At 41.0% G+C, this 26546-nt stretch overlaps 1 protein-coding gene across 2 annotated transcripts in view; it reads left to right on the forward strand.

Annotated features, from left to right (window-relative positions):
* The window catches only part of ankfn1 (ankyrin repeat and fibronectin type III domain containing 1), a 106637-nt gene extending 80625 nt beyond the window's left edge, over nucleotides 1–26012 (forward strand). Inside the window, exons 20-26 of one of the 2 annotated variants that reach the window (XM_034193303.1) lie at nucleotides 2000–2171; nucleotides 3337–3505; nucleotides 7424–7590; nucleotides 15474–15696; nucleotides 16510–16702; nucleotides 18044–18887; nucleotides 25624–26012. In XM_034193303.1, coding sequence (XP_034049194.1) covers nucleotides 2000–2171; nucleotides 3337–3505; nucleotides 7424–7590; nucleotides 15474–15696; nucleotides 16510–16702; nucleotides 18044–18854 — 1735 coding nt within the window. In that variant the 3' untranslated portion in view covers nucleotides 18855–18887; nucleotides 25624–26012. Of the gene's footprint in view, nucleotides 1–1999; nucleotides 2172–3336; nucleotides 3506–7423; nucleotides 7591–15473; nucleotides 15697–16509; nucleotides 16703–18043; nucleotides 18888–20803; nucleotides 22043–25623 lie in introns of those variants that run through there. The other variant, XM_034193302.1, reaches the window with a different exon arrangement.
* The last annotated feature ends 534 nt before the right edge of the window (nucleotides 26013–26546 follow it).

Genomic DNA, 26546 nt, shown 5'->3' on the forward strand with positions numbered 1-26546 from the left:
AATGCGCAGACCATTTGCAGAAATAAATTTTTGAAGACCAAATGAAGTGAGGTGACTGCGACTTTAATGGGCAGAAGGGGGTGCTGTGAGTCGTTGTTGTGTAAATGAGCTGCTTGTTGGTTTATTTGTTTGTTTTGGTTGGAGGCGATTACTCAGGTGAGGTGGATACAGAGAGACCATTTTACACCCAAAAACACTCAGCGTTTGACATTTGGGGAAAATAATCCTATAAACACACAAACCAGCAGCAGGACGGGTGAGAACCAAACCGAGCCGCATGTCCACAAACACACTGAATCTGAAATAAAGACAGAAAAAATATATATATATATATAATGTGTATGTAAGGATTAAACAACTCGAAGCCGTGCATTATACGGTTTGAATGCACGATACGGACTCTAAAACACCACAACGCGAAGTACATTCAAACCGTATAATGCACGGCTTCGAGTTGTTTAGTCCGCTTATTAGAGGTGGGGGATACTGGGAATTTTGGTATTGATCCAGTACCAAGTAAATACAGGCCCAGTATCGCCGATATCGATACAGATACCGATACTTTTTCATATTTAAGCTTCATAGATCCAAAGGATCCAAAAGACCTAGGATCGAATTTCGCCAAACATTGTATGTGACAACAAAATACTTTATTATCACAATCAACATTTTTGTTTAAAAAACATCACTCAACACAACTTAAAACAAAATCTCCTGAGGTAGAGCGCTGACAAACCACAATACAACAAAATTAACACACCACAACAAAATTGGCTGGTACCACTGAACAACGTGACTGCGCAACAACAAAAGACCGGGGGGGGGGCGCTGCTCTTACAGACAGAGAGTAGACTTCGATGAATCTGCGTGCGCAGCAGTCAGTGCGTTCGGGAGAGAAAGAAAACTTGAGCATCGATCTTTTTACACGAGGATCGTTCAATATCAATACCAGCATTGGTATCGATATTATCGATATTAAGATCGATCCGCCCACCTCTACTGCTTCTACCATGGTCCCACACAGTGAGCTAACGCGCAAATATTTATTTAACAGAACTTGATAAAAAAATGCGTAAGTATTTGCGACTATTTTATGCCAGTCGCATGATATTTTCATCCTTGGCAATCGTTCTCTTTTTCTTTCCCATCTTCAATCTTGTCCAGCTCGTCCGATGTTAAATCTTTATGCCGTTGCTTTTGCTGTTCTTCTCGTTTGCTCTCCTCCTCTTCCCATTCCTCAAACGTTTTATTTTGGCCAAAAATATTAAAATTCACTTGGAAATCCATGTTTTATCGCGTTTCTGTCATTCACCTGTCAAAACACAGCTGATCTGCGCCAACTGATTTGCGCGTTGCTACGGTGACGACCAGAGCGCAGTGATATTGCAGTGACTTAACTCACCGACCCATGTGTGCGTATACACGAAAATAATGCACACCAATAAGACATGGAATTCTCACTGACCATGGTATAAATATATATAAATCTTATCAGAATACAAAATTGCCATTAAAAAAAAAAGTTGTTCAGGATGCTAGTCTCAGAGGGAAAAACAAGAAAGAAAAAAATATAGTAAAATCACCAACGCAGCCTCTGGATCCGGTTCTGATGATCTGATTTGGTTTTGCAGAATATCATTGGTTTCAGACTCCTGGTTAGACAAAACGCATGATATTTGGAGACGTCACCCCACATGGTTCTTCTGTAGTGTCTGGTTCTGCTCAAGGTTTCTTTCTGATCAAAGGGTGTTTGGATTTTTTGGGGGGGGTTGTGGGCGTGGCCTTCTGACCATGAGTCAAGGTTCATGTTTCACTTGTTTTATTTTCCACCTGATGAAATTATGTATTTTTTAATTTTATTTTTAATCTTCATATTATTTTTCAGTAAGCACTATCCAGAGTTTTTGCTTTAGAAACTTATTTATTCTTGGATTGTGTCCCACAGTGGAATTACATTTGTTTTAATGTAAAGTCATCTTTGTTTGTTTTTGGCACTCAGAGAGGAGTGGGAATGGATCCAGACTCTGGCGGCTGTAGGTGAGAAAGACCAGACCGTGCAAGCCAGCGAATGTGCGGAGCCCAGAGCAGAAAGCCACGCCCCTTTACTCTTCTATGAGCTGCAGATTGCAATCAAATCCCTGTTGAAACAAATGAACCTACCTCTGCCCCAGGTACAGCCAGACTGCCTCGTATGTTTGACGCTCAAGAATTCAATTTAATTCAATTTATTTATGTTGCACAAAATCACAAGTCACCCCAAGGTGCTTCACAAGGGTAAAGTCGAACCACACCACATGGACAAAATGTCATAGCTGATGTTCCCTCACAATGTCAGTGATCCTCCTCATCTGAGTCTCACTAAGTAACCGCTTATTTGACACAAAGTCATTCCAGCGGGACCCAAGGATGCTTCAAAGAGACCTGGTACCAAAGACCTACAGACATCCAGCCATCACCTTAGCTCACTGGTTCATGTCCATACAGTAAGACTCAAACATCAGGACACTGAAGTCAATCACAGAGCAAGAAAAGTCTTCCACACTGAGATATCACTTACCACAGTAAATATGAGCTTCATCATACACTTGTTGATGGGGTGATATTTGAAGGAGCTGAAAGAAAGGATGTTCCATGTGTATGTACATGAGAGTTGCCTAACATTTGGACTTGAACCCTGCTGTACAGTGGACAACCTTTCGGTCCACACCAGTCACCATCCTTCTGAGACAAGACCCTTGGTGCTCTCAGGTGATCAACAGTGTTTTCTGTTGTGGCATTTTTAGCAAGGAGTTGCTCTGCAATTGAGGTCCATAAACCTCACCCCCAAATGGCAACAGACACCCTATTAACAGACGCTAGAGACCATAGGTTTTAACCACAATCTCCTGGATGGAAGGCACTAGAGTGCCTGCCTTCCATCCAGGAGATTGTGGGTTCACACCCTGAGTGGGGAAACACAATGCAGAAATGTTAAACCAGCTCTACAACCCCCCCCCCCCCCTTTCTTCTCACTTCTCATTGTCTTCATTAGTGTTGAAACAAAGCTTTGCATCTCTCTTTGACCATCAACCTTACAGACTGAAGTTTGGTGAGCTGTGAAAGTTTACCACGTGTCGTTCGTCCAGAGTGATATTTTTGGGTTCTTCTTGTCAACATGGGTCAAGTCTCCAGTTCAGGACCAGATCTCAAATTCTGAGAGTTTTTTGGGTTTTTTTACAGACTCTGGGTCTACAGAGCATGTTGGGTGTTTTGCAGACTGTAAATTCTTGTGATATTTTAAAAGACTAGAAATGATCCTGGTAGTTACTGTTTCATCTGAATCTTGTTGGTGTTCAGGCTCAGCACTTTCGTCTGTACAGTCAGGAAGTGGTGGAACTTGGTCATGGCGTCTCTTTTCTGCTGCTGCTGCCGGCCGCCGATGATGTTTGCTCCGTCCCCGGCCAGACGAACCCCTACACCACTTTGTCCGGATTTCTCCACCTCCGTCTACAAATGTTTGAACTCGGTAAGAGCACGCAGGCCAGTTATGGGCACAGTTAGCTAATCCGAGCTCAGATAATTATTGAAGCCAGTGTACGGTAATTCTGGAAATATTAACACAAACCTGAACATGACCATGAAGAAGACAATAAATATACCTGAGAATTAAGACTTCCTTAATGAATTGCTTTCAAGCCCTTTAAATCGTTAACGCCTCCACAGTTTACACAGAGATTTGCACATTAGTTAAAGCCGTAATTTAAAATTTTAAATGTTTTAGTCTGAAAGCACCTTCAAAATTTCCTGAAGGGGTTTTGGCCCCTAGTTGTGATTTATTTATTTATTTATTTGCCACTTTGGTCATTGTTATTACATGCAAACATACTGTAGTGCTAAAAAGACCATATTTAATATATATATAATACCATATATAATCATATCTTAGATCTTGTTCTGACTTATGGTATGGAAATAGAAGACTTAACAGTATTCCCTGAAAACTCCCTTCTGTCTGATCATTTCTTAATAACATTTACATTTACTCTGATGGACTACCCAGCAGTAGGGAATAAGTTTCATTACACTAGAAGTCTTTCAGAAAGCGCTGTAACTAGGTTTAAGGATATGATTCCTTCTTTATGTTCTCTAATGCCATATAACAACACAGTGCAGAGTAGCTACCTAAACTCTGTAAGGGAGATAGAGTATCTCGTCAATAGTTTTACATCCTCATTGAAGACAACTTTGGATGCTGTAGCTCCTCTGAAAAAGAGAGCTTTAAATCAGAAGTGTCTGACTCCGTGGTATAACTCTCAAACTCGTAGCTTAAAGCAGATAACCCGTAAGTTGGAGAGGAAATGGCGTCTCACTAATTTAGAAGATCTTCACTTAGCCTGGAAAAAGAGTCTGTTGCTCTATAAAAAAGCCCTCCGTAAAGCTAGGACATCTTTCTACTCATCACTAATTGAAGAAAATAAGAACAACCCCAGGTTTCTTTTCAGCACTGTAGCCAGGCTGACAAAGAGTCAGAGCTCTATTGAGCTGAGTATTCCATTAACTTTAACTAGTAATGACTTCATGACTTTCTTTGCTAACAAAATTTTAACTATTAGAGAAAAAATTACTCATAACCATCCCAAAGACGTATCGTTATCTTTGGCTGCTTTCAGTGATGCCGGTATTTGGTTAGACTCTTTCTCTCCGATTGTTCTGTCTGAGTTATTTTCATTAGTTACTTCATCCAAACCATCAACATGTTTATTAGACCCCATTCCTACCAGGCTGCTCAAGGAAGCCCTACCATTATTTAATGCTTCGATCTTAAATATGATCAATCTATCTTTGTTAGTTGGCTATGTACCACAGGCTTTTAAGGTGGCAGTAATTAAACCATTACTTAAAAAGCCATCACTTGACCCAGCTATCTTAGCTAATTATAGGCCAATCTCCAACCTTCCTTTTCTCTCAAAAATTCTTGAAAGGGTAGTTGTAAAACAGCTAACTGATCATCTGCAGAGGAATGGTCTATTTGAAGAGTTTCAGTCAGGTTTTAGAATTCATCATAGTACAGAAACAGCATTAGTGAAGGTTACAAATGATCTTCTTATGGCCTCGGACAGTGGACTCATCTCTGTGCTTGTTCTGTTAGACCTCAGTGCTGCTTTTGATACTGTTGACCATAAAATTTTATTACAGAGATTAGAGCATGCCATAGGTATTAAAGGCACTGCGCTGCGGTGGTTTGAATCATATTTGTCTAATAGATTACAATTTGTTCATGTAAATGGGGAATCTTCTTCACAGACTAAAGTTAATTATGGAGTTCCACAAGGTTCTGTGCTAGGACCAATTTTATTCACTTTATATATGCTTCCCTTAGGCAGTATTATTAGATGGTATTGCTTAAATTTTCATTGTTACGCAGATGATACCCAGCTTTATCTATCCATGAAGCCAGAGGACACACACCAATTAGCTAAACTGCAGGATTGTCTTACAGACATAAAGACATGGATGACCTCTAATTTCCTGCTTTTAAACTCAGATAAAACTGAAGTTATTGTACTTGGCCCCACAAATCTTAGAAACATGGTGTCTAACCAGATCCTTACTCTGGATGGCATTACCCTGACCTCTAGTAATACTGTGAGAAATCTTGGAGTCATTTTTGATCAGGATATGTCATTCAAAGCGCATATTAAACAAATATGTAGGACTGCTTTTTTGCATTTACGCAATATCTCTAAAATCAGAAAGGTCTTGTCTCAGAGTGATGCTGAAAAACTAATTCATGCATTTATTTCCTCTAGGCTGGACTATTGTAATTCATTATTATCAGGTTGTCCTAAAAGTTCCCTAAAAAGCCTTCAGTTAATTCAAAATGCTGCAGCTAGAGTACTGACGGGGACTAGAAGGAGAGAGCATATCTCACCCATATTGGCCTCTCTTCATTGGCTTCCTGTTAATTCTAGAATAGAATTTAAAATTCTTCTTCTTACTTATAAGGTTTTGAATAATCAGGTCCCATCTTATCTTAGGGACCTCGTAGTACCATATCACCCCAATAGAGCGCTTCGCTCTCAGACTGCAGGCTTACTTGTAGTTCCTAGGGTTTGTAAGAGTAGAATGGGAGGCAGAGCCTTCAGCTTTCAGGCTCCTCTCCTGTGGAACCAGCTCCCAATTCAGATCAGGGAGACAGACACCCTCTCTACTTTTAAGATTAGGCTTAAAACTTTCCTTTTTGCTAAAGCTTATAGTTAGGGCTGGATCAGGTGACCCTGAACCATCCCTTAGTTATGCTGCTATAGACGTAGACTGCTGGGGGGTTCCCATGATGCACTGTTTCTTTCTCTTTTTGCTCTGTATGCACCACTCTGCATTTAATCATTAGTGATCGATCTCTGCTCCCCTCCACAGCATGTCTTTTTCCTGGTTCTCTCCCTCAGCCCCAACCAGTCCCAGCAGAAGACTGCCCCTCCCTGAGCCTGGTTCTGCTGGAGGTTTCTTCCTGTTAAAAGGGAGTTTTTCCTTCCCACTGTAGCCAAGTGCTTGCTCACAGGGGGTCGTTTTGACCGTTGGGGTTTTACATCATTATTGTATGGCCTTGCCTTACAATATAAAGCGCCTTGGGGCAACTGTTTGTTGTGATTTGGCGCTATATAAAAAAAAATTGATTGATTGATTGATATTTTGATTTTTGTTTGGTTCCTTAAAAGTCATGATTTGATGGTGTATTTGAGGTTAAATGGTTTAAACCAGCTTCAGCCTCCTAAAGGACACCAAATTGTCAAATTGTGAGTAATCCGATTACCAATTTAATCAACCAATATGGAAGAAAATATCTGGGTAAAAATAGGTGGTTTGACAGAGTTCAGCTAATCAGCTAACAGCTTGTTAGACAAGCTAGCTTTTTCATGAGCAGATTAGCTTATCAGCTAACTTTGAAAACCATTAAAACCATTAGCAGACATCTGATCTCTGTATGCTAAAGCTAAACCTCCATATTTACGCTACAACATATTAGAATTTCAGCTGTTTTCAGGGTTTCACAGCTAAAAATCACAAACCAAAGCCAAATTAATTTAACAAAGGTTAGCCGCGTGTGGTAGCATTAGGTAAATGTTTTAGCAGTTTGTTGGTTTAGCATTATCACAGTTAACATTTCAGTTAGCAAATTAGCGGTTATTGAAGCTAACTTGTCATTAGCTGTGATCACTGCTGATGAAAACATAGTTTTCAGGCAACATCCACCAAACCTGGAAGGACGATTAGTCGTGTTAAGAGAAGGAAATTGTGGTGATCATCAAAATTAAATTAGTCTTTTCGAATAATTATAACAAAAAACATAAATAAGCAAAGAGCATCAGCAAATAAGTTAAAAATAAATAAATATTCTAAAAGTCACATGACTGTTGACAGGGTTTGTCTTTGTGTTTGTCTTTAGTTCACTTTTGCACCTACAAAGAAAAGTTCATCAGTCTGTACTGCCGTCTGTCTTCGGTACTGGACTTGGACGCCCTCATTACCCAGCAGACATTGCGGGAAGCCATTACTGACACCGAGGTGGCGACAGCAAAACAGAGGCACCAGCTGATCCTGGACTACATCCAGGTAGGAACCAATCCCACAAATCAAACATCTGGAAGGCCGGAGCTTAAGTACAGGTTTTCACTTTTATCAGTCACCAGTGCGTGAGCGTGTTTAGAAACTAGCATAAAGGCTACCAAGCTGGTATGTTGCGCTATGTTATCCAGTGTATTAAAACCCCACTTAGCCTGAGTTTAAGGCAAAGCTATTCCAAAAAAGAAAACGTGCCATAGTGTATAGCCAGCCATGAAACAACAGCGAGAAAAATAAAAATAAAAAACACATGTATTTCCATTGTGGCTCAAGGAGATATCACAGGACAGTCAAAAAAACACAGATGAAAATTAAGAAAATTGCTATATATAGATGTCATCGGTAGTAAATTAAGGTGCTGTCCCCAAATTGGGCCAATAAATTTAATGTAAACTGGTGTAGAAGAGTTGAGAATCCTTCTCAAGGTATAGAGCAGGAATTGTGCCCTTTGGCAGTGTTTTCTTTCATTCCCTCACCCCTAGTCAGAAATGGGAAATTTGGAGTTCCCAGTGCCCATTGAATGTAGCGTAATAACCCTCACTAATCACTGTATTAGTACATAGCTTTAGTCCTGCCCTAACAGTTCTGTGGAATCCGGGATAGGTGGGAGGTGATAGTTTTGTTGGTGAAAACGAATTTTTCATTTCAGTTTCTGAATCACACCCGCTCTGGGGAGAGTAATCACTCACCTAGTAATTTAAATGAAGCTGGAAAGCCAAACTAATACTGTGTGTTATAACACTGAAGTACTAACAGGTAGCAGTGTTCTGGATGTATTACAGGTTTTTTTTTTTTAGTTCATGCAAGCACGGTGAAATTCTTAACAAAGTTAGTTTAGCAAGAGGCTAAGAGATGTTTTCAGCTGTGGAAGTGGTGTTTAATTAGTTAAAAACCTCCCAAACAGCTTTTGATCATCAGCAGAGATTTATTCTTTTATTTATTGTTCTTCAGCGATTATTCAGTCTGAGTGGTTTCAGATTCATTCTGAGACTTTCAGCTTGCTGGATGTAAAACTTCAGACTGAAACATTTGACATTTGATACATGAATGAACGAGGTTCAGCTCTTATTAAAGACAATAAATCTCTCTTTCAGCTTTTTATTCATATCCATTACTTCTATTAAAGAAAGACTTCTTGTTGCAGAAAAATGTCACTGCAGACTATAAATGTCACACAGTGCTACAATATCCTCAGCTGTATAAGCATAAAAATAGGAAACAGAATATGTGACCTTTTGACCTCTTAAAATGGGTCAAGGTTCGCCACCTTTGAACTTGTCCAAGGTCTGTGTCCCAAGAATGTTCCCTGTGAATTTAAAGACCCTGGCAGTAAGAGGACTGGAGTTATGATCAGTACAGACAGACAGGTGGATGGATGGACACGATGCCCGATGGCCATATTTTGGCCTTGGGTAAAAAAATCGACACACATTTGTGCTATTAGTTAAATAATTTTAATTAGAAAAAAATAAAAATCTGCCTTTTTCATACAGTACCAGGTTTTACCAAATCATGGAGTTTAATCTCAAAGTGCAATCACATTTCTCTAAAGCCGCGTTCACACCGGGCGCAACGCGAGCGACAGCAGCGACAGGTTGCCATGTAATCCCTATGGAAGGACACGTTGTGGCGCCAAGCCACGCAACGTGACACGATGGACGGGAATGAAGCGATTTTGAGCGATTGGCGCGTTTGTGGCGCGATATCGTGTCGCGTTGCCCTCCCCCCCGAGCTGAAAAATCTGAACTTTTTCATCTTGTCGCGCTGGATATGTAGTGACGTGGAGATGTCTGGAGTTTGACATGAGTTGGATGTGAACATGTCTTGTCTCTGGTAGCCAGCCTGTGAGCAGGACTTATGTCCCTTTTGTCCTTTATTTCACAATTATGACAGAGTTTTTGGGGGAAGAGCGAGCAGCAGCCCCACAGCAGCGGCAGCGGACAGTTTTTTTGTTTTCACGTGCACGCGCGAGCAAATCATCAGTGAAGATTATTTTATTTAACTACACAGATGAATAATAAAACAAATGGTGACTGGTTTATCAACACAATTATGACAGAGAGCGAGCAGCAGCAGTGGCAGCGGACAGTTTTTTTTTTTTTTTTTTTTTATTGTTTACATGTGCGTGCGTGAATGGGACAGGAGGTCCTCAAACTGGGTCGTGCAGAGGCAGATGGACCTCTGAAAGCGGCCGTCATCCAGACGCAGTTCCTGCAGCAAATAATGATACTCCCCGAATTGGGAACATCTCATGAGGATGCTGTGAACCCAGGGATGGCGCCGCTGGTGACGTTTGTCAGCTTTCCACAACAATTAAGAGCACAGCAACTCGCTCCGTGTGATCAAGGGCCGCCATGTTAACTTGACTGACAACTGGAGCCGGCAAGCGGAATGGAAGCTCCTCCTATTTGATGACGCGCTGGGGCGAATTTTCGCAGCGAAAGCAGAGCGACACACCGGGCGGTGGTAGCGTTGCGTCGCACCCGGTGTGAATGCAGCATAACACACTCTGAATTAAAAAAAAAAAAAGAGAAGGCATGCGAAACATTCTGGCACTTATCTTTTCCCCAGAATCTGTCTGTGTGAAGTAACAGATGGAAATCTTTTAAATCACATATCTCAGATTTCTTGTAATGCCTTCATAATTGTTATGGGTTTCTTGGTGGCTTCACTCACTCACTCATTCCACTTACGTACTTACTTTTTGAGGACCGCTTGCTTTAGACACATTTCCCAGATTGTGTGTTAAACTCTTTACATTCCCTCATGACTAATTTACCTGGAATACAAGAAAATCTCCTCATGTTGTCCACGGATATCTTAAGACAACAGGATATAAAATGTCCAGATTCAACATTTTTAGATTAATGTGGAATTTAGATTTGATTAGGGTGTGGTGCTGTTCGTGACTTTATAAAAAAAACGTGGCCTTTGACCACAAATTACTGCAGCACATGTCTAAAGCATGCCGTCCTGAAACCTGAGTGAGTGAAGGAAGCCACCAAGAAACCCATAACAATTATGAAGGCATTATAAGGCTCACTGGCTGTGACTGGTGAAGAAAACAAAACAAAAAAAAAACCTCTCTGTCATCACAACCAATGTGCTATAGTAATACCTTAAAAATTGTTATGGGTTTCTTGGTGGCTTCCCTCACTCACTCAGTTTTTGAGGACGGCCTGTTTTAGACACCTTTACCACATTGTGTTATTAATTCCTTATATTTCTTTTTTACTCATTTACCTGAATGATACCTTTTTTTAGATCATAATAAAAAAAAATGTATGAAGAAGCTTGAAGCATTAGATGCCGTAAAATGTGTGAAAAGCAGAAGCCATTTGGATGCTGCAGCCGTTAAACAGTTTAGGAGTTTGTCCGGCGCTCACCGCTTCTGTTAATGGAGGCTGACCACAAAACCACATGGTGCTCTTCAATCACAGAGCGTGTCACCGTCTGTCTCGCCGTCTGCGACTTTAGAGGAACAACGTGGCCTCTGACCACAAATTACTGCAGGGAAAAACTAACAGCGATCATCAGAGCGTGTGTGTGTGTGTGTGTGTGTGTGTGTGTGTGTGTGTGTGTTTTAGTGTGCCATGATTCTGATCGGAGCGTTAATGTTCGCCCGCCGTGCACGATGCTCAGACGACATGGGAGATTCTTCCTCACAGCAAGACTTCACTTTTCTCCAGAGATATTACAAACTAACGGCAGTACATCGTTTTAAAAAACGAGGTTCCATCTGTTGATTTCTTTCTCAAGACATGAATAACTGATTTCTCTTAAATCTGATGAAACGTTGTCGCTCGGATTAAAAATGAGATCATGTCAGATTTTGGAGTTGAATCAAAGATAAGACATTTCAGAAATTTTTAAATAATTGTTAAATATTTGTAATGTTTGTCACATTAACTCGGCACTTGGTGCTCACTCAACTTCAAAGTAAAAGCATTTCCTGGTGGCGCCACATGTGCTTTTATTTTGAAATCACCAAGTTATCTGCAAATTCCCAAACATGAGATATAAACGGTGACAGCTTTGAGGCATTTTTTAACAAACGCAGTTAAACCTATGCACTCAGAAAACAGCTTTTAATTTTACTAACTTGTGTTTACGTTCAGTTTTTGTAAATGGATTCCTCTGAAAATGTGAAAAATTATTCACTTAATTTTAATGAAAAGGTGTTCTGTGAATTTATTTTTTTTTTTATAATAAAGCTGATAAATAATAAATATTACATAATTTGATAGGAGGACATCCTGAGCTGTCTATTTTTTGTTTATATGGACCAAAAAGCTCCGCCCTCTCTGGCAGGTTTGTTGGTAAACACTGAAATTCCGGCGGTGGGATGAGCAGGAATCTGTGGTGGGAGCGACGCCTCGCCTGCTCCCTGAGTTTCCACATTCTTTCCAGCCGAGTCACGGCGCTGTCACTCAGTCTGACCCCAACACGTGCACAGAGCAGCATGCCACACGGTCAGAGCGTTGCGAGCAAACCCCTGTGTAACTCAATGCCACCCAGGTCCTGGTACAGACCGTGGTTATCTCTCGCCAGGACTACTGTGGCGCTTTTCCAACAGGCCTCCCAGCTTGCACGGTGAAGCTCTTACAGATGATCTGGCTCCTGGCAGCACTTCTGGTTTTTCATCAACCCTAAAGGGCTCATCTTACTGCGCCCCTGATACAACTCCACTGGCTGCTGGTTGCCAACTGCGTTCAAATCCAAGACACTAAAGTTTGCCTGCAAAATGACCACTGGGGCTTCTGCACCCACCCACCTATGTCTATGTTCTCATGGAGGTCCATACCACCCCCTCGCCTGCTGCGTCCCTCAAAGGATCTTACCTACGAGGCGATCCAGACTATTCTTGTTTTTAGTTCCTCAATGTTGGAACAAACTGCCAAACATCATCAGAGCACTGTCCCGCGCTACCTTCAAGAAGCTCCTGAAATCCAGCTCTTCTCTTCTCCCAACATCTCCAACAACCTGAACATGCCGAACTTCATTTCTCTCTTCGGTTAATTACATTTTTGCACCAATCGCTTGACTAAATATGTCTGTAAAAAATGGTATTTATCATTATACTGAAGGTTTCTTTAAATTGTAAGGAGAGTTTTTTTTTTTATTGTTTTGTTGACATCCATCCATCCATCTTCTACCGCTTAGTCCATTTAGGGGTCGCGGGGGGCTGGAGCCTATCCCAGCAGTCATAGAGCGCGAGGCGGGGTACACCCAGGACGCTACATTCTTCTTCTAAATGTTGCTTGATTTGATTCTTCGCTTGTAAGTCCATTTGTATAAAAGTGTTGGCTAAATGAACGTCATGTCATGTAAATTGTATGATTTAAAATGTTCAAGCTTTCCTATTCATTCTTTCCCTCGGTTTCATTTAAGAAACTAATCAGAAATTTTCAAATAAAAGCCAAATTGAATTCTTTGTGTGACACTTTTTACACGACAGCGCCAAACTGTCAATAATCATTCAATAATAAAAAATCTGATTAATTGGATTCTGGTTTTAATTAATTGCAAGAGTTGGCTCAAACAAATGCAGCTTACAGGCTGAGTGTTTACACATTATATTTATGTATAGTTATTTATTAATGAGATTTTTCAGATTATTATTATTATTATTATGTCATAGGTATGTGGAATGAAACTAAAATATATCTGCATTTCTTTGAAGAGGTTCAGACAGGATCCCAAAGAATTTACAGAACATTAAAGAAGATTAAATTTCATCAGGATTAGCACTAGTGCCACCCAATGGTTACCTATGTTAGACAGTGATACAAACATTACTCAGCTTATTTACTGAAATTGCCAACCTACAGAAAACATCTGTGTGTTTATCCTAACGTGTGTCTCTTTATTTAATTGAATTAATTTATTTTTCTTGTTGATTATGCAGATTTCTGTTCCAGGCTTTAACTAGCCAGATGTCATCAGTTGTTATCATTTTCTTTATTTTATTGACATGTGTGACAGTGAGTCTAAAAAAAACTTCTCAACAAAACATGTTAATATTAGAAATCTGTTTTTTTTTTTTAAGAAAACTTGAACATCTATTAAGCCTCGTTACGTTTCCTGACATCAGTTCACCACAAAGATGGCCCCCAGCATTGGCACGAGGGCCTGCCATGCCTGTATGATGGCAGGGGAAACCCTGAAAGAGGTTTATTGGCATTAAATGCAGATGAATTTTATACAGAATATTCAGGCGGTCTATACGTATACAGTAGTGTTCAGAATAATAGTAGTGCTATGTGACTAAAAAGATTAATCCAGGTTTTGATTATATTTCTTATTGTTACATGGGAAACAAGGTACCAGTAGATTCAGTAGATTCTCACAAATCCAACAAGACCAAGCATTCATGATATACACACTCTTAAGGCTATGAAATTGGGCTATTAGTAAAAAAAAAAAAAAAAAAAAAAAGTAGAAAAGGGGGTGTTCACAATAATAGTAGTGTGGCATTCAGTCAGTGAGTTCGCCAGTTTTGTGGAACAAACAGGTGTGAATCAGGTGTCCCGTATTTAAGGATGAAGCCAGCACCTGTTGAAGTCTGAGGAAAATGGGACGTTCAAGACATTGTTCAGAAGAACAGCGTAGTTTGATTAAAAAGTTGATTGGAGAGGGGAAAACATACGCAGGTGCAAAAAATTATAGGCTGTTCATCTACAATGATCTCCAATGCTTTAAAATGGACAAAAAAAAAAAACCCAGATGTGTGGAAGAAAACGGAAAACAACCATCAAAATGGATAGAAGAATAACCAGAATGGCAAAGGCTCACCCATTGATCAGTTCCAGGATGATCAAAGACAGTCTGGAGTTACCTGTAAGTGCTGTGACAGTTAGAAGATGCCTGTGTGAAGCTAATTTATTTGCAAGAATCCCCCGCAAAGTCCCTCTGTTAAATAAAAGATGTGCAGAAGAGGTTACAATTTGCCAAAGAACACATCAACTGGCCTAAAGAGAAATGGAGGAATATTTTGTGGACTGATGAGAGTAAAATTGTTCTTTTTGGGTCCAAGGGCCGCAGACAGTTTGTGAGACGACCCCCAAACTCTGAATTCAAGCCACAGTTTACAGTGAAGACAGTGAAACATGGTGGTGCAAGCATCATGATATGGGCATGTTTCTCCTACTATGGTGTTGGGCCTATATATCGCATACCAGGTATCATGGATCAGTTTGGATATGTCAAAATACTTGAAGAGGTCATGTTGCCTTATGCTGAAGAGGACATGCCCTTGAAATGGGTGTTTCAACAAGACAATGACCCCAAGCACACTAGTAAATGAGCAAAATCTTGGTTCCAAACCAACAAAATTAATGCCTCGCAGATGTGAAGAAATCATGAAAAACTGTGGTTATCCAACTAAATACTGGTTTAGTTATTCACAGGATTGTTAAAAAACAGTTTGAACATAACAGTTTTGAGTTTGTAGCGTCAACAGCAGATGCTACCATTATTGTGAACACCCCCTTTTTTACTTTTTTTTACTAATAGCCCAATTTCATAGCCTTAAGAGTGTGCATATCATGAATGCTTGGTCTTGTTGGATTTGTGAGAATCTACTGAATCTACTGGTACCTTGTTTCCCATGTAACAATAAGAAATATACTCAAAACCTGGATTAATCTTTTTAGTCACATGGCACTACTATTATTCTGAACACTACTGTATACACTTTAGTTGGGTGACTTCATCACACAGATGTGTAGATCTGGAGGTCATCCTGCACACACAGAAAAACTAGCAATGAACACAAAAATATGGAAGACTGTATATAAGAAAAGTAATCTCACTTTGACTTGTATCATGTAGTCACATGATCTTTTCATGTCCAAACCTCTGCTGCGTCACAGCAAGTGGACGAGATGAGGCGTGACCTTCGCTGGATCATGGATGTTCTGCAGTACGCTCGCTACAAGCAGCCTTGCAGTGGTGTTCCCATCACCTGCCTGGTGGACGTCACTGCATCAGAGAGCGGCTCTGGACAGCAGAAGACTGACTCCACTTCGTCAAACATGGACTGCCTGCCCACGCCTTCACCCTCACCTGAACCCCGAAGGAGGAAAGCCGTCAGTGGTGAGATATATCATGGTGCTAATTCACTGGATGTGCAGTCCTGAAGGAATAAAGATATTTTGTATTTCTACCGGAGCAAACAAAAATGTTACCACAGGAGTTTATTTACATGCTGTTGCACAAGATACTTTGAGACAGAAACTAATACACCTCTGCTCGTAACATTAGAACTCCCGCAGACCGGTGGATATCTGACATCAGTCAAACAGCCACGCTTGGATGACAGGATTGTTAGAGTGATGCAGATTGGCCAAATTTTAACTGTTGACCAATAAAAATACGTGTTTTAACCACCACTGGAAAATGCTCCACAGTCCTCTATCAATCACCATAATTTCAGCAGGACATCACTCGCACCGAAATTTGATATCCCTGGATTTGTTGGGAATTCTTACGGCTTTGTTCAGAGAGAAAAGTGACAAAAAAAACAAGTCAAATCTCAAGTCATAATAACCACCAATTGTTTGCAAGGTGACTTGAGACTTGACCTGGGACTTGCTAATTCATGATTTGAGAGTGACTTGATGGTGACTTCGTCCCACCTCTGCCACAAAGTAAAAGTTGCGGGTTCATCCTGTTCACAAAACTTGCACGATGTCATTGTGGTGTCTCACAATAAGATGGCAAAAGTTCAAGTGCTACATTCCCCAACTTCAGTTCTGCAGTTTTATCCAATAAAAATCAGCAGAAATATTCCACACGATGGATGAACCATTAAAAAAAAAAAAAAAATGCTGAGCAGTTGCACATGTTGTTCATAGTTGTTACTGACCTGTGTTTTTTCCCATTGCTGACCTTTATTTGTGTTCACAGACTCCCAGTTTGGCTTGGATGAAGATGGATTATCTGAGGTTTTCCTGCCTACAGACAGCGACTATGACTCCAGCGATGCCCTGAGCCCCCGTGATTTAGACCTGCTCTACTCGCCAACCCAGGAACTATCCCTCCAGGCTGTGCATTCACTATGTGGCAGCGCTCCAGATGTGCTCCAGCTCCATGAGCTCAAGTAAGGTTACAGCATCTGGTCTAGTTAAAAAGATCACTGGTCAGAACGTCCACCATGTGTTGAGTTCTTTCAGTGACCTACAGTTGTGGGTTGGATGAAACATTTCAGCAATACAAGGAAACTGGTAGACAAGTTTGGCAATTTTGTTATTGATTTGCAATCATTGTTTTTGTCTTGAACACATTTGCAAAAGCAAAACAATGTGATTATATGTCAGTCCCCAGCTGACCAATCGGAGACGAACGCAGCTGTCAAAGTTGGAAAGTTAAAACATTTGTCAGATGAGAACCCACCACTCTGTTTCCATTGTTGAAGGCCTTCTGGTCTTTTCAATAATCTGAACAGTTTGTCGGATAACGTTTATCTCTTGTAGCCTTTTGTGGTTTGTTATCTTGTTTTGGGCCCCTCATTTTGGGAGTCACTATTACCACGTCTGATTACAGTCATAAAATAGTCGGACATGGAAAGTTGGTCCAGAATGGATTAGTTCCTGAGGATGGCAAGCTCCTCGCGTGGTCTGTGAAAAACCACCATATTGGATTTCTAGCTGTGGAATCCAGGATTTACGATGGTGGCCAAAAGTCTGCTCCTGAGACTGTTACGTGTAACTGTCCTACTTTGTATATTGATGATGGCTCTTTAGTATGTGACTTTTTACAACTAATTAATTGCTTGCCGTGATATCCAGCCACAAGCAGGAGAGATGGCAGAGAAAGTGCCACGAGAAACACACACCACAGTAATCTTTATGTTACCATAAGAGATGGAAGTGATCCAGGTACACAGCGGAAACCTGGAAAAGCTGTGTGATATGCACCATCACGTTTTCTGGAGATGTCCTGTGGCTCAACATGCCCAGTGACATGAACGATGGCTGTTAGCCAGAAACTCTCGCTGGTAGAAGCCCGATGAACTGAAAATGGAGTTCCCGGCAGCATTTAACCATTTTTATGAGCAACGTTGATGTGGAGGCTGCAGCCTGCTCAGGATTTCATTTATATTTATATTTGACAAGAGGTCTTGGTGAAAGTCTATTGTACTTGCATTAATTGTCCACTAGTTGGAGATATTGCTCCATTTCAAGAACCTTGGGACGGGATAATCTGTTGCTTATAGTAGTAGATGTACCCGTTACATGGAAAGTCTGCCATGGCACATCAAGTCATAAATACCCAAGTGATTTAAAACTTAGGTCTTGACGGAAACTAATAGTTATCAAAAAATTCTAAAATAAATGGGGTTTTTCAGCCTTTTTGAAGGTGCTGATGTGATCCGCAAATAGAATTATGAATATTAGAAATACCCTTGCCTTCCTGTCCATCTTTTTTTCTTGTTTCTTAGGTATGGTGCCTGCCTGTCCAAAGAGCTCCCCCTTTCTCCTGTGCTGAAGGATCCTAAATCTGACGCTCATCTGTTCTCATCCCGAACTGCTCACTCTCCCTCTCAGTCTAAAGACTGCCCCTTCTCAGCCTCCACTTTGCCTCGCTCTCCTTCACTCTCCAAAACCTTCCCAGCCTCGCCATCCGTCCCTCTGTCTCCCACAATTTCCAAAGACCTCCCGCTATCTCTTCCACTTTCGCCGGGACTGTCAGACACGACCAAGACTATGGAGGGATTATCGCTATCCAAGAGCAACCAGGAGAGTAACCCAGCTGCCACACCTGTGAGGTCTTTGCCCAACCCCCCTTCCAAACGCAAACTACTATCTAGGAGCCACGGGGGCCAGTACTTCAGCGGGCCACAGCGCTGGCTCAGGGGCTACAGTGGTGAAAGCCACACGGGGTCCTTGTCTGAGGGCATCTACACAAAGCAGGACCTGGATCTGCCTGTGCCCTCCCCACAGTGCACCACCTACGTAAGCCAGGCCTCCTGTGTGCTGGAGAACCGGAAGAGCCGACACAGGGAGCAGAGACCCCATGTTCGGCGGATCTTCATAGAACCCTGTAGGGAGCTGTCTCCCAGCCATGAGAGGACGAGCTGGCAGGAAGACGAGGAAGGAGTGACGACACAGATGAAAACCTCACCTGTGTCCGTGGTGGTGGCACACGCAGAGTCTGAAGGGGAAGAGCAAGAAGAGGCCACAGGACTAGATGTAGACTCAGATGACCAAACTGACACCCAGGTTTCAGAGATACTCATTAGCACCCTCTAGAGTTGGGAGCCATGTTTAGGTTTGATGGTGCAGGTGGGTGGCTACACTGGGCAAAAAAAAAGGACACTTCACAGATATGTTTTGGCTCTTGAAACCTTTGAACAGTGGTTCAGTTCGTTGTAAAAATTCCCATGTTTTTCCATGAATCCACTTCAGTTTGAGTTTCTAAAAAAAAATCACATTTGAAAGAATTAAAAATCTTAAGTTTGGAATTTTACTAAGAAATATCAGTACACGGAGACGTCAGTTCGACTGGTACAGATGATTTCTACAAGACTTCGTCTTTCATGGTAGTGAAGCTTTGGACTCTTTCTGACAAATCCTTCAGACTCTCAAATGAAAAATGTAACTCAAATTTTACAATGCTTTTTGGAAGCATCACTGGAAACCCTGATTCAGTTCAATTTAATTAGATTATGTAGGGCCAAATCACAATATAAGTCACCCCAAGGTGACTTCACAAGGGTACAGTGGTGAGGAAAAATGCCCTTGGATGTTTTTGAGGAAGAAACATCGAACAGACCAGACTTAGAGGGTCGACCAACTGCTTGATATAAAATAAAGTATGACAAAGAATAGTCAAACATACAAAAACAAAAAAGAGATAGAGAAGAAAACCACCCTGCTATCTGACAATTTCACGTAAAATAAAATAAAATTGTTCAGCCTCATGAGGATTTGTACTCCAAAGTTTACCAATATGGAATTGGATTTGATGCAAAGTATCTGCATGGATTATATGAGGAAAATCTCATCATGCTGCATGTTCCACTACAACACTGGATCGCCTTGGGTCCTGGATGGCAACCACCAAATTAGACCACTGGTCCACCCCAACCTATCCAAGGTAGCCATCTGTATGCTGCAGCAAGGTGAAATGTGGGCGTGTCCTTGACCAAAATGTGGCTCTCTCTGTCTTTGACCTTCTCCAGCTGCTTTGGTCCTCAACACTGAGGCACCTATGTGCTGGATCATGTCCAGAAAAACACACCACATGGACAAAATGTGGCAGCTGATGTTCCTTCACAGTGTCAGTGATCCTCCTCATCTGAGTCTCACTAACTAACCGTTCATTTGACACAGTTATTCCAGCAGGACCCAAAGGTCCTCCAAAGAAACCTGGCATCAAACACATCAAGTCATCACCTTAGGACAACCACATAGAAATACAGGAAGCACCAGAACCCTAAAGACTTGGACCTTCGTTCTCCTGTAAATATATCAGTATCACAAAACACATCTGACCATCAGGCGTTTGGCAAATCCATGAATTACATTAAAAAAGGAATTGTTGTGACGGATCTGTTACAAACAAGCATGGTCCTTATAATCTGAAGATGATTTTGGAAGTGTATATGAACATGAAATTCAGATGTTTTATAGGTGTGATAAAGCCGAATGAAACAAAAGTTTGAAAAAACAGGGCTGATGTTGGATCTGCGGAGGAGAAGTTTATCCACATGGTCCATCGAGCGTCTTTGAAACAAATCTGACCATAGGTCTTAATATAGGTCTGGTCATTCGGCACAAAGCGATAAACCTGCTTCACAACATCTGCACATACAAACTGGAGAAATGGAGTTCCCGTTAGAGGGGGATTCAAGTGGTTTTCACTGGTGGAATTTTTTTTAATCTCATGCAACCTTGGAAAACATTTGGCTTGCTCAGGAGGAGCTGAGGGATGAGCAGGTTGACCAGTTGCGAACAGATGGTGGAAAAATCCCTGATGGCACTTTAACTCTGTCAGTCAGTCATTTACATGTGGACATCCGGCTCGTGTAGAAATAAAATCTTCACTTGAACAGAGAAGTTCTTCAAATGACCAAAAAAAAAAAGCCTGCAAATTCAAAAGTTGCCCAGTGTAGCCAAAGCGCTTGTTTTCGGTCTCTGTTGGCGTTCCGTTGTTCATGTCTCACTTATTTTGTCCGTGAATTCTTTGTATATTGTAGACTAAAGGGAAAGTTGCTGGTTCAACTCTGCCAAGCCTCAGAACTCATGGCATCGACTGTTACAAGAAACCGAGCACTGCTTCTCCAACCAGGAACTTTGCACACGACCAAAAACTGCAGCTTGAGAACGTTTTGCTTTTAGCTTCTGGCAAATTAAAATTGGATTATATTTCTTATTTTCGTCTGCACGTGGATTCTTTACCGGATGTGAATGTAGTTTGGTTCTGTGTGGTCGCCATTATTTTGAGCCGCTCTGAGTCCCGACATGGTCAAATATAAAAACGCTATTGATAATATGTCGGCCGTATCCCGGAAACGTGATGTGCCTCAGTCACATGATGCATACTACGAGTAACCTTAAAAGTATTTTTCTACTACAGATGTAGTATTTTACTTGGAATGTTCCTGAGTAATCCCAGCTGTACTTTGTATAGGCATGAAGTCATTTTGTTTGTTTGTCTGCTTGTTTGTTTTCTTGACTGAAACTTTGTGCCTCCTCCTGGTTCAGCATGATGGGCTCAGGGGTCACTGTACGGTTCATGCCGTTGTTTCTTCTGTGTTTTTGTTTTCTTATGTTGGATTGTTGAAGGTTGTTGTGTTAAATGTTTTTTTTTTTGTCAGACGTATGAACACATTCCTGAAGTATGCACATTTGAAAAGTATATTTTTAATTTTTGCACATACTAATTTATTAGTATGGAATTTAGAGCTAATTGAGGTCATTTGGGCATTAACGGTGGCAGCTTATAACAGGAAAGACGGTGAAACACATTTCATAGGTTTTTGAGTGTAAATTTACAGGGGTTTTTTTTGGAATGTGTTTGGAAATGTCGAATGGATTTCACAATGCACTTAAAAAAAAAAAAAAAAAAAGGAAGCTAACGGCGTACATCAGAACTCTTAAGGAAGCCTGATAATTTTTTTTTTTTTTTCTAAATCTAGTATTAAGTTAGGAAGCCAGAACATTGTGTCTGGAATTGACCTAATAAGAATCAGAACCGATCGCTAAAAAGGTGTCAGCAGCGTAAATACATCTGCAAATCTGCTGTCATTTCACGGCTTAATGAGTCTTTGTAGTGAGACAGATTAGCCAACTAGCATGCTAGCTTGTTTACTCTGCAAATAAAAGTTACTTGATGGGAATGAATCTGTAGTATCAAGACTTGTGGTTAGGAGAGAAAACACAGAAACACCTCATAGGTTTTTAGTTTTGTTCCTGTCCAAAATTTGACCGTTAAAGTGTTTAATCTCTGTTTAATGACTGTTATTAGCCTGAAACTGCGCCGTTTCCAAAGAAACGGTTGATTCCGATGTTGGATTGATGCTCTTTATTTTATTACACTGTGGACAATGAAGCCTGAGATATTTTATATATATTTTTGTCCGTGTGCAGCCAAAGCTGAACTTCCTGTATGTATAGTTTTGATCCTAAATGCTCGACATTTTATTTATTTGCAGCTGTAGATTTTTCTTCCCCCCCTTGTATAGATGGAATGTGTTAAGTGGTCCTGTGTTTATGCCTTTTGAAATCACATGACTGGATGTACATTGAAATAAACATCGCCTGGATGTTTTGCACCTAAACTTTGATATTTGTGGTTGCGTTCGTATGGGAGTTTTTTCTTCACAGACTTCTCGCTTGAGGTCACACAGTCGCTGATTCTGGGAACTGAAGTCGGTCACACAGACGCTGATACTGGGAACCGAAGTCAGTCACACAGACGCTGATTCTGGGAACCGAAGTTGGTCACACAGTTGCTGATAATGGGAACCGAAGTCTGTCACACAGATGCTGTTTCTGGGAACCGAATTCGGTCACACAGACGCTGATTCTGAGAACTGAAGTCAGTCACACGTTGCTAATTCTGGGAACCGAAGTCAGTCACACAGTCATTGATTCTGCAAACCGAAGTCAGTCACACAGTTGTTGATTCTAGGAACTGAAGTCGGTTGCACAGTCGCTGATTCGGGGAACTGAAATGGGTCACACAGTCGCTGATTCTGGGAACCGAAGTCGGTCACGCAGATGCGGATTCTGGGAATTGAAATCGGTCACACAGTTGCTGATTCTGGGAACAGAAGTCGGTCACACAGTCACTGATTCTGGGAACAGAAGTCATTCACACAGTTACTGATAATGGGAACCGACGTCGTTCACACAGGCGCTGATTCTGGGAACCGAAGTCGGTCACACAGTTGTTGATTCTGGGAACTGAAGTCAGTCACGCAGATGCATTTTCTGGGAATCGAAATCGGTCACACAGTTGCTGATTCTGGGAACCGAGGCTGATCAGCATTCACATGCTAATGGTAAAAAAAAATTAATCTGCTGTGCAGAATCACCATCGTCTGTAGTGGGAGACGATAAGTGTTGACACGTGATGCACTGGTTTTGCAGAGTTAAATAGACAGTAACTTAATGAAGATTAGAACAGGAAGCTCTCACGCGCTCGTGGTTGTGTAAAAAATCATAGCAAGTGGTGGCGGAATTGAGAACATCCCATTTACTGTTCGGTGCTTATGCAAATGTGAATACAACACCAGACGGACTTTCTTTGAATGATCTGAGCCATTTCTATAGAGAATCAGATATTTCAACTTTTCAGAAGCTGTAACAATGGTGTGGAGCTAGAAGATGGATTTCTCTAAATGCACACAGTGCACACACCACCTACTGGGATCTTTTTTTTCCTTCTTTTGAACCCAGCGGCAGGATCACAGGAGAGCCTAATTGGGCAGGATCCACCCTCTCTCTCTCTCAACCATGCAGATCGGTCTGGTCTGACTGATGCTGATCACCTCAGAATTGTGTAGGTGCTGGTGCCTGTCTCTGCAATAGTTTACCAGTTTTGTTTTGGTGCATCTTGATTTGAGGATGGAGAGGACTCTTTGCAGGAGAATGAACCTCCAAGTCTTTAAGGTTCTACAGTGACCTAAGGGGATGACTGGATTTCTTTGGTACCTGGTCTCTGTGGAGGACCTTTGGGTCCCACTGGAATGACATTGTGTCAAATGAATGGTTACGTAGTGAGACTTAGATGAGGATCACTGACATGGTGACGGAACATTTAGCACCACATTTTGTCCATGTGGGGTGTTTTTATTGACATGATCCAGCACACAGGTGCCTCAGTATGGAGGACCCCAGCAACTGGACGAGGTCAATGAGACACCCACATTTCACCCGGCACCAAATTAATGTTTACTTTCATGAGGTGGGGATGGACCAGACATCTGGCTGGGTGGTTGCCATCCAACACAATTGGATCCTGGATGTGGTGATGCCAGTGTACGCTCCAGGTTCTGCAGCTGGAGGCTGACTGCCCTTACCAAAAAATAGTACTGATAAGTATGTAAAAAGTAAACTGGAAGTATACTTGAAACATACTTGCATATACTACTTTTTGGTAAGGGTGACGTGTCGTGTTGTTGAGTTTGGGGAGGAGGGGTCACTATGAGGTTGGGGGCCTAATCCATCTGTATGTGGCTCTGGTGAGGCCACTGGGCAGAAAAGGTTCCAGCTTCATTTCCTCTGAGTGCAGGCTTGAAGGAATCCGATCCACTCTAACCAAACGCTCAGCTGCCTCCCGAGCAGCAGGCTGAGCTGTGGCGGTCGCAGGACGCCATGTGGGAGGGTGTGAACCAATTGGAATCTCACACCACCGCTGGCAGAGACTTTTCCCACTGGGGCGCTCGAAGTATTTCAGAGCCACTGTCCAAACCACAGGATCGCTGCTTGGCAGCCGTGGTTGCTGAAGGACTTGGCATTTCACACAAGGAGGCCGTCAGTAATCTAAACGCCACTCTGGAAACGTAGAACCGTTTATTTAGTTCTGTTGGTGACCTAACTGAAATCTCATCAGCTGCTTCACACACGCTGAGAAAACTCCAAACTCCAGTATTTCTGTAGCAGATCTGACCTTGAAATAAATTCCAGTTTTATACACTTATTCAGATATTAACATGATGAATGCAGACAGTAACCAGTTGTCCTGTAACTGATTTAATCTTTGCCTGTTCTAGTTTTGTGACAATCTGGAAACTTTAAAAAAAAAATTCTGCACCTCTGAGAAGAAATGTGTAAAACCTTGTTAATACGTAACCTTTTGTCATTATTTTATTTGATATAGATTTATTGATTGAACATTTCCAGAGGTTAATTAATAGAAAAGAGAAAATCAGTGATGACATTAAATAAGAAAGTGTGATGGTGCAAAAATCAGAATAATGTATGGGACAATATTTCAGCCATCTGAATGTCATCATTCTAGCATGAACATTAACCTGTAAAATGTTTCAACCAATTCTTTTGCTATTTTCTGCATTTTCTGGTTTTGATTTATTTTTTAATCAGTTTTTCTCATTGTTTTGTTTAAAGTTGATCAAATAATTTTATTTTATTTTTGAATGAAACTGGGCTGTTTTTTCTCTTTTTTTGCTTGATCAGTTAATTTATTTTCTTTAATATTTATTTATTTATTTATTTTTTGCTTAAACTCGATTTGACAATTTTATTTTATTTTTTTTATTAACCTTTGCTCAGAGTTTTCCCCTTTATTTCTTGCTTCAATTTGGTCAGCTGATTTTTATTTTTTAAATGAAATTTGGGTCAGAATTTTTCTCTTTTTTTGCTCAATCAAATGAGTTTTATTATATTCTATATTTTTTAATGAAGCTGGCCTTTTTTTTTCTTCAAAATCTTTTTTGCTTAAACTCAATCAGCTGATTTATTTATTTTTTAATGAACCTGGGTTTAATTTTTTTTTTTTTTTTGCATTCCATCTGCTGATTGTGTGACTCCATTTTTTTTTGCTCCACAGGAGGAGTTCTTCCTGTTTCAGTGTGTCTTATTTCGACACTTTGGCAGACTGACGGAAGATAAAGCGTCTGCGTTTTCTGCCACCCTGAAGATTTTGGTCCCAAATGGAGCAGCTAAACGAGCCACTCCTCTATCAGATGTTCTGTTTGTGGTCAGTGACATAAACAACAAACAAGTGGCTGCTTTTTGAGTGTTTTTATCTTTCGGGGTCATGGAGGAAGCAGGCGGCCTGTTCGTCTTTGATCCTCGGTGGCTCGTCTGATTTTTGTTCAGATTGAACAAATGTATTTAAACATCACACAAACTGGACGCACCGATCCACGCCGCTCAGCCGTGTCGCCGCCATGATGTGGAAAATCAAAGGATAATGTGATTTAAAATGTGCGTAAAGCAAAGTGGAATCTTAATGATGACACGCTTGATGATGAGTGAACGTGATGTTAAGGCCGAGATACACTTTGACTGCCTTAGTGGTTTTTTTATGAAGCTTTTTGCTTTCTGTCAGCCGTCCAAAGGCAACAGGAGTGAAATTCTGTCGCTGTTGGATCATCTATATATTAAAAGCCAAGTGGCCTCTGTGTACATGCATATGGCTTCTCACGGACAAACTGGGGAGAGCTGACATTTGGCGTTTGCTGTGCTTATGCATTTTGGGTCAAGGATGAACACCGCCAAAACAGAATGTTAACAGGACTAATATTTTTGGAGAAATTACTGATATTACGTAACAACACTGAACAGTGGGCGTTGATATTTACATTCTGGACTTGCATGTCATTCTAAATCATTATAGAAACTTTGCATAACACTGGTCAGTTTTTCTTGCATGGAGTTTTTCAACAGATTTTGGGTAATTTGGGGGCACTGAATCCAAATCTAGTGTTAGTTTTTGCCAATCACATCACCTTTTTGAGATATGAAAAC

The sequence above is a fragment of the Thalassophryne amazonica genome, chromosome 18 (assembly GCF_902500255.1).
Source record: "Thalassophryne amazonica chromosome 18, fThaAma1.1, whole genome shotgun sequence".
NCBI classification, from domain to species: domain Eukaryota; kingdom Metazoa; phylum Chordata; class Actinopteri; order Batrachoidiformes; family Batrachoididae; genus Thalassophryne; species Thalassophryne amazonica.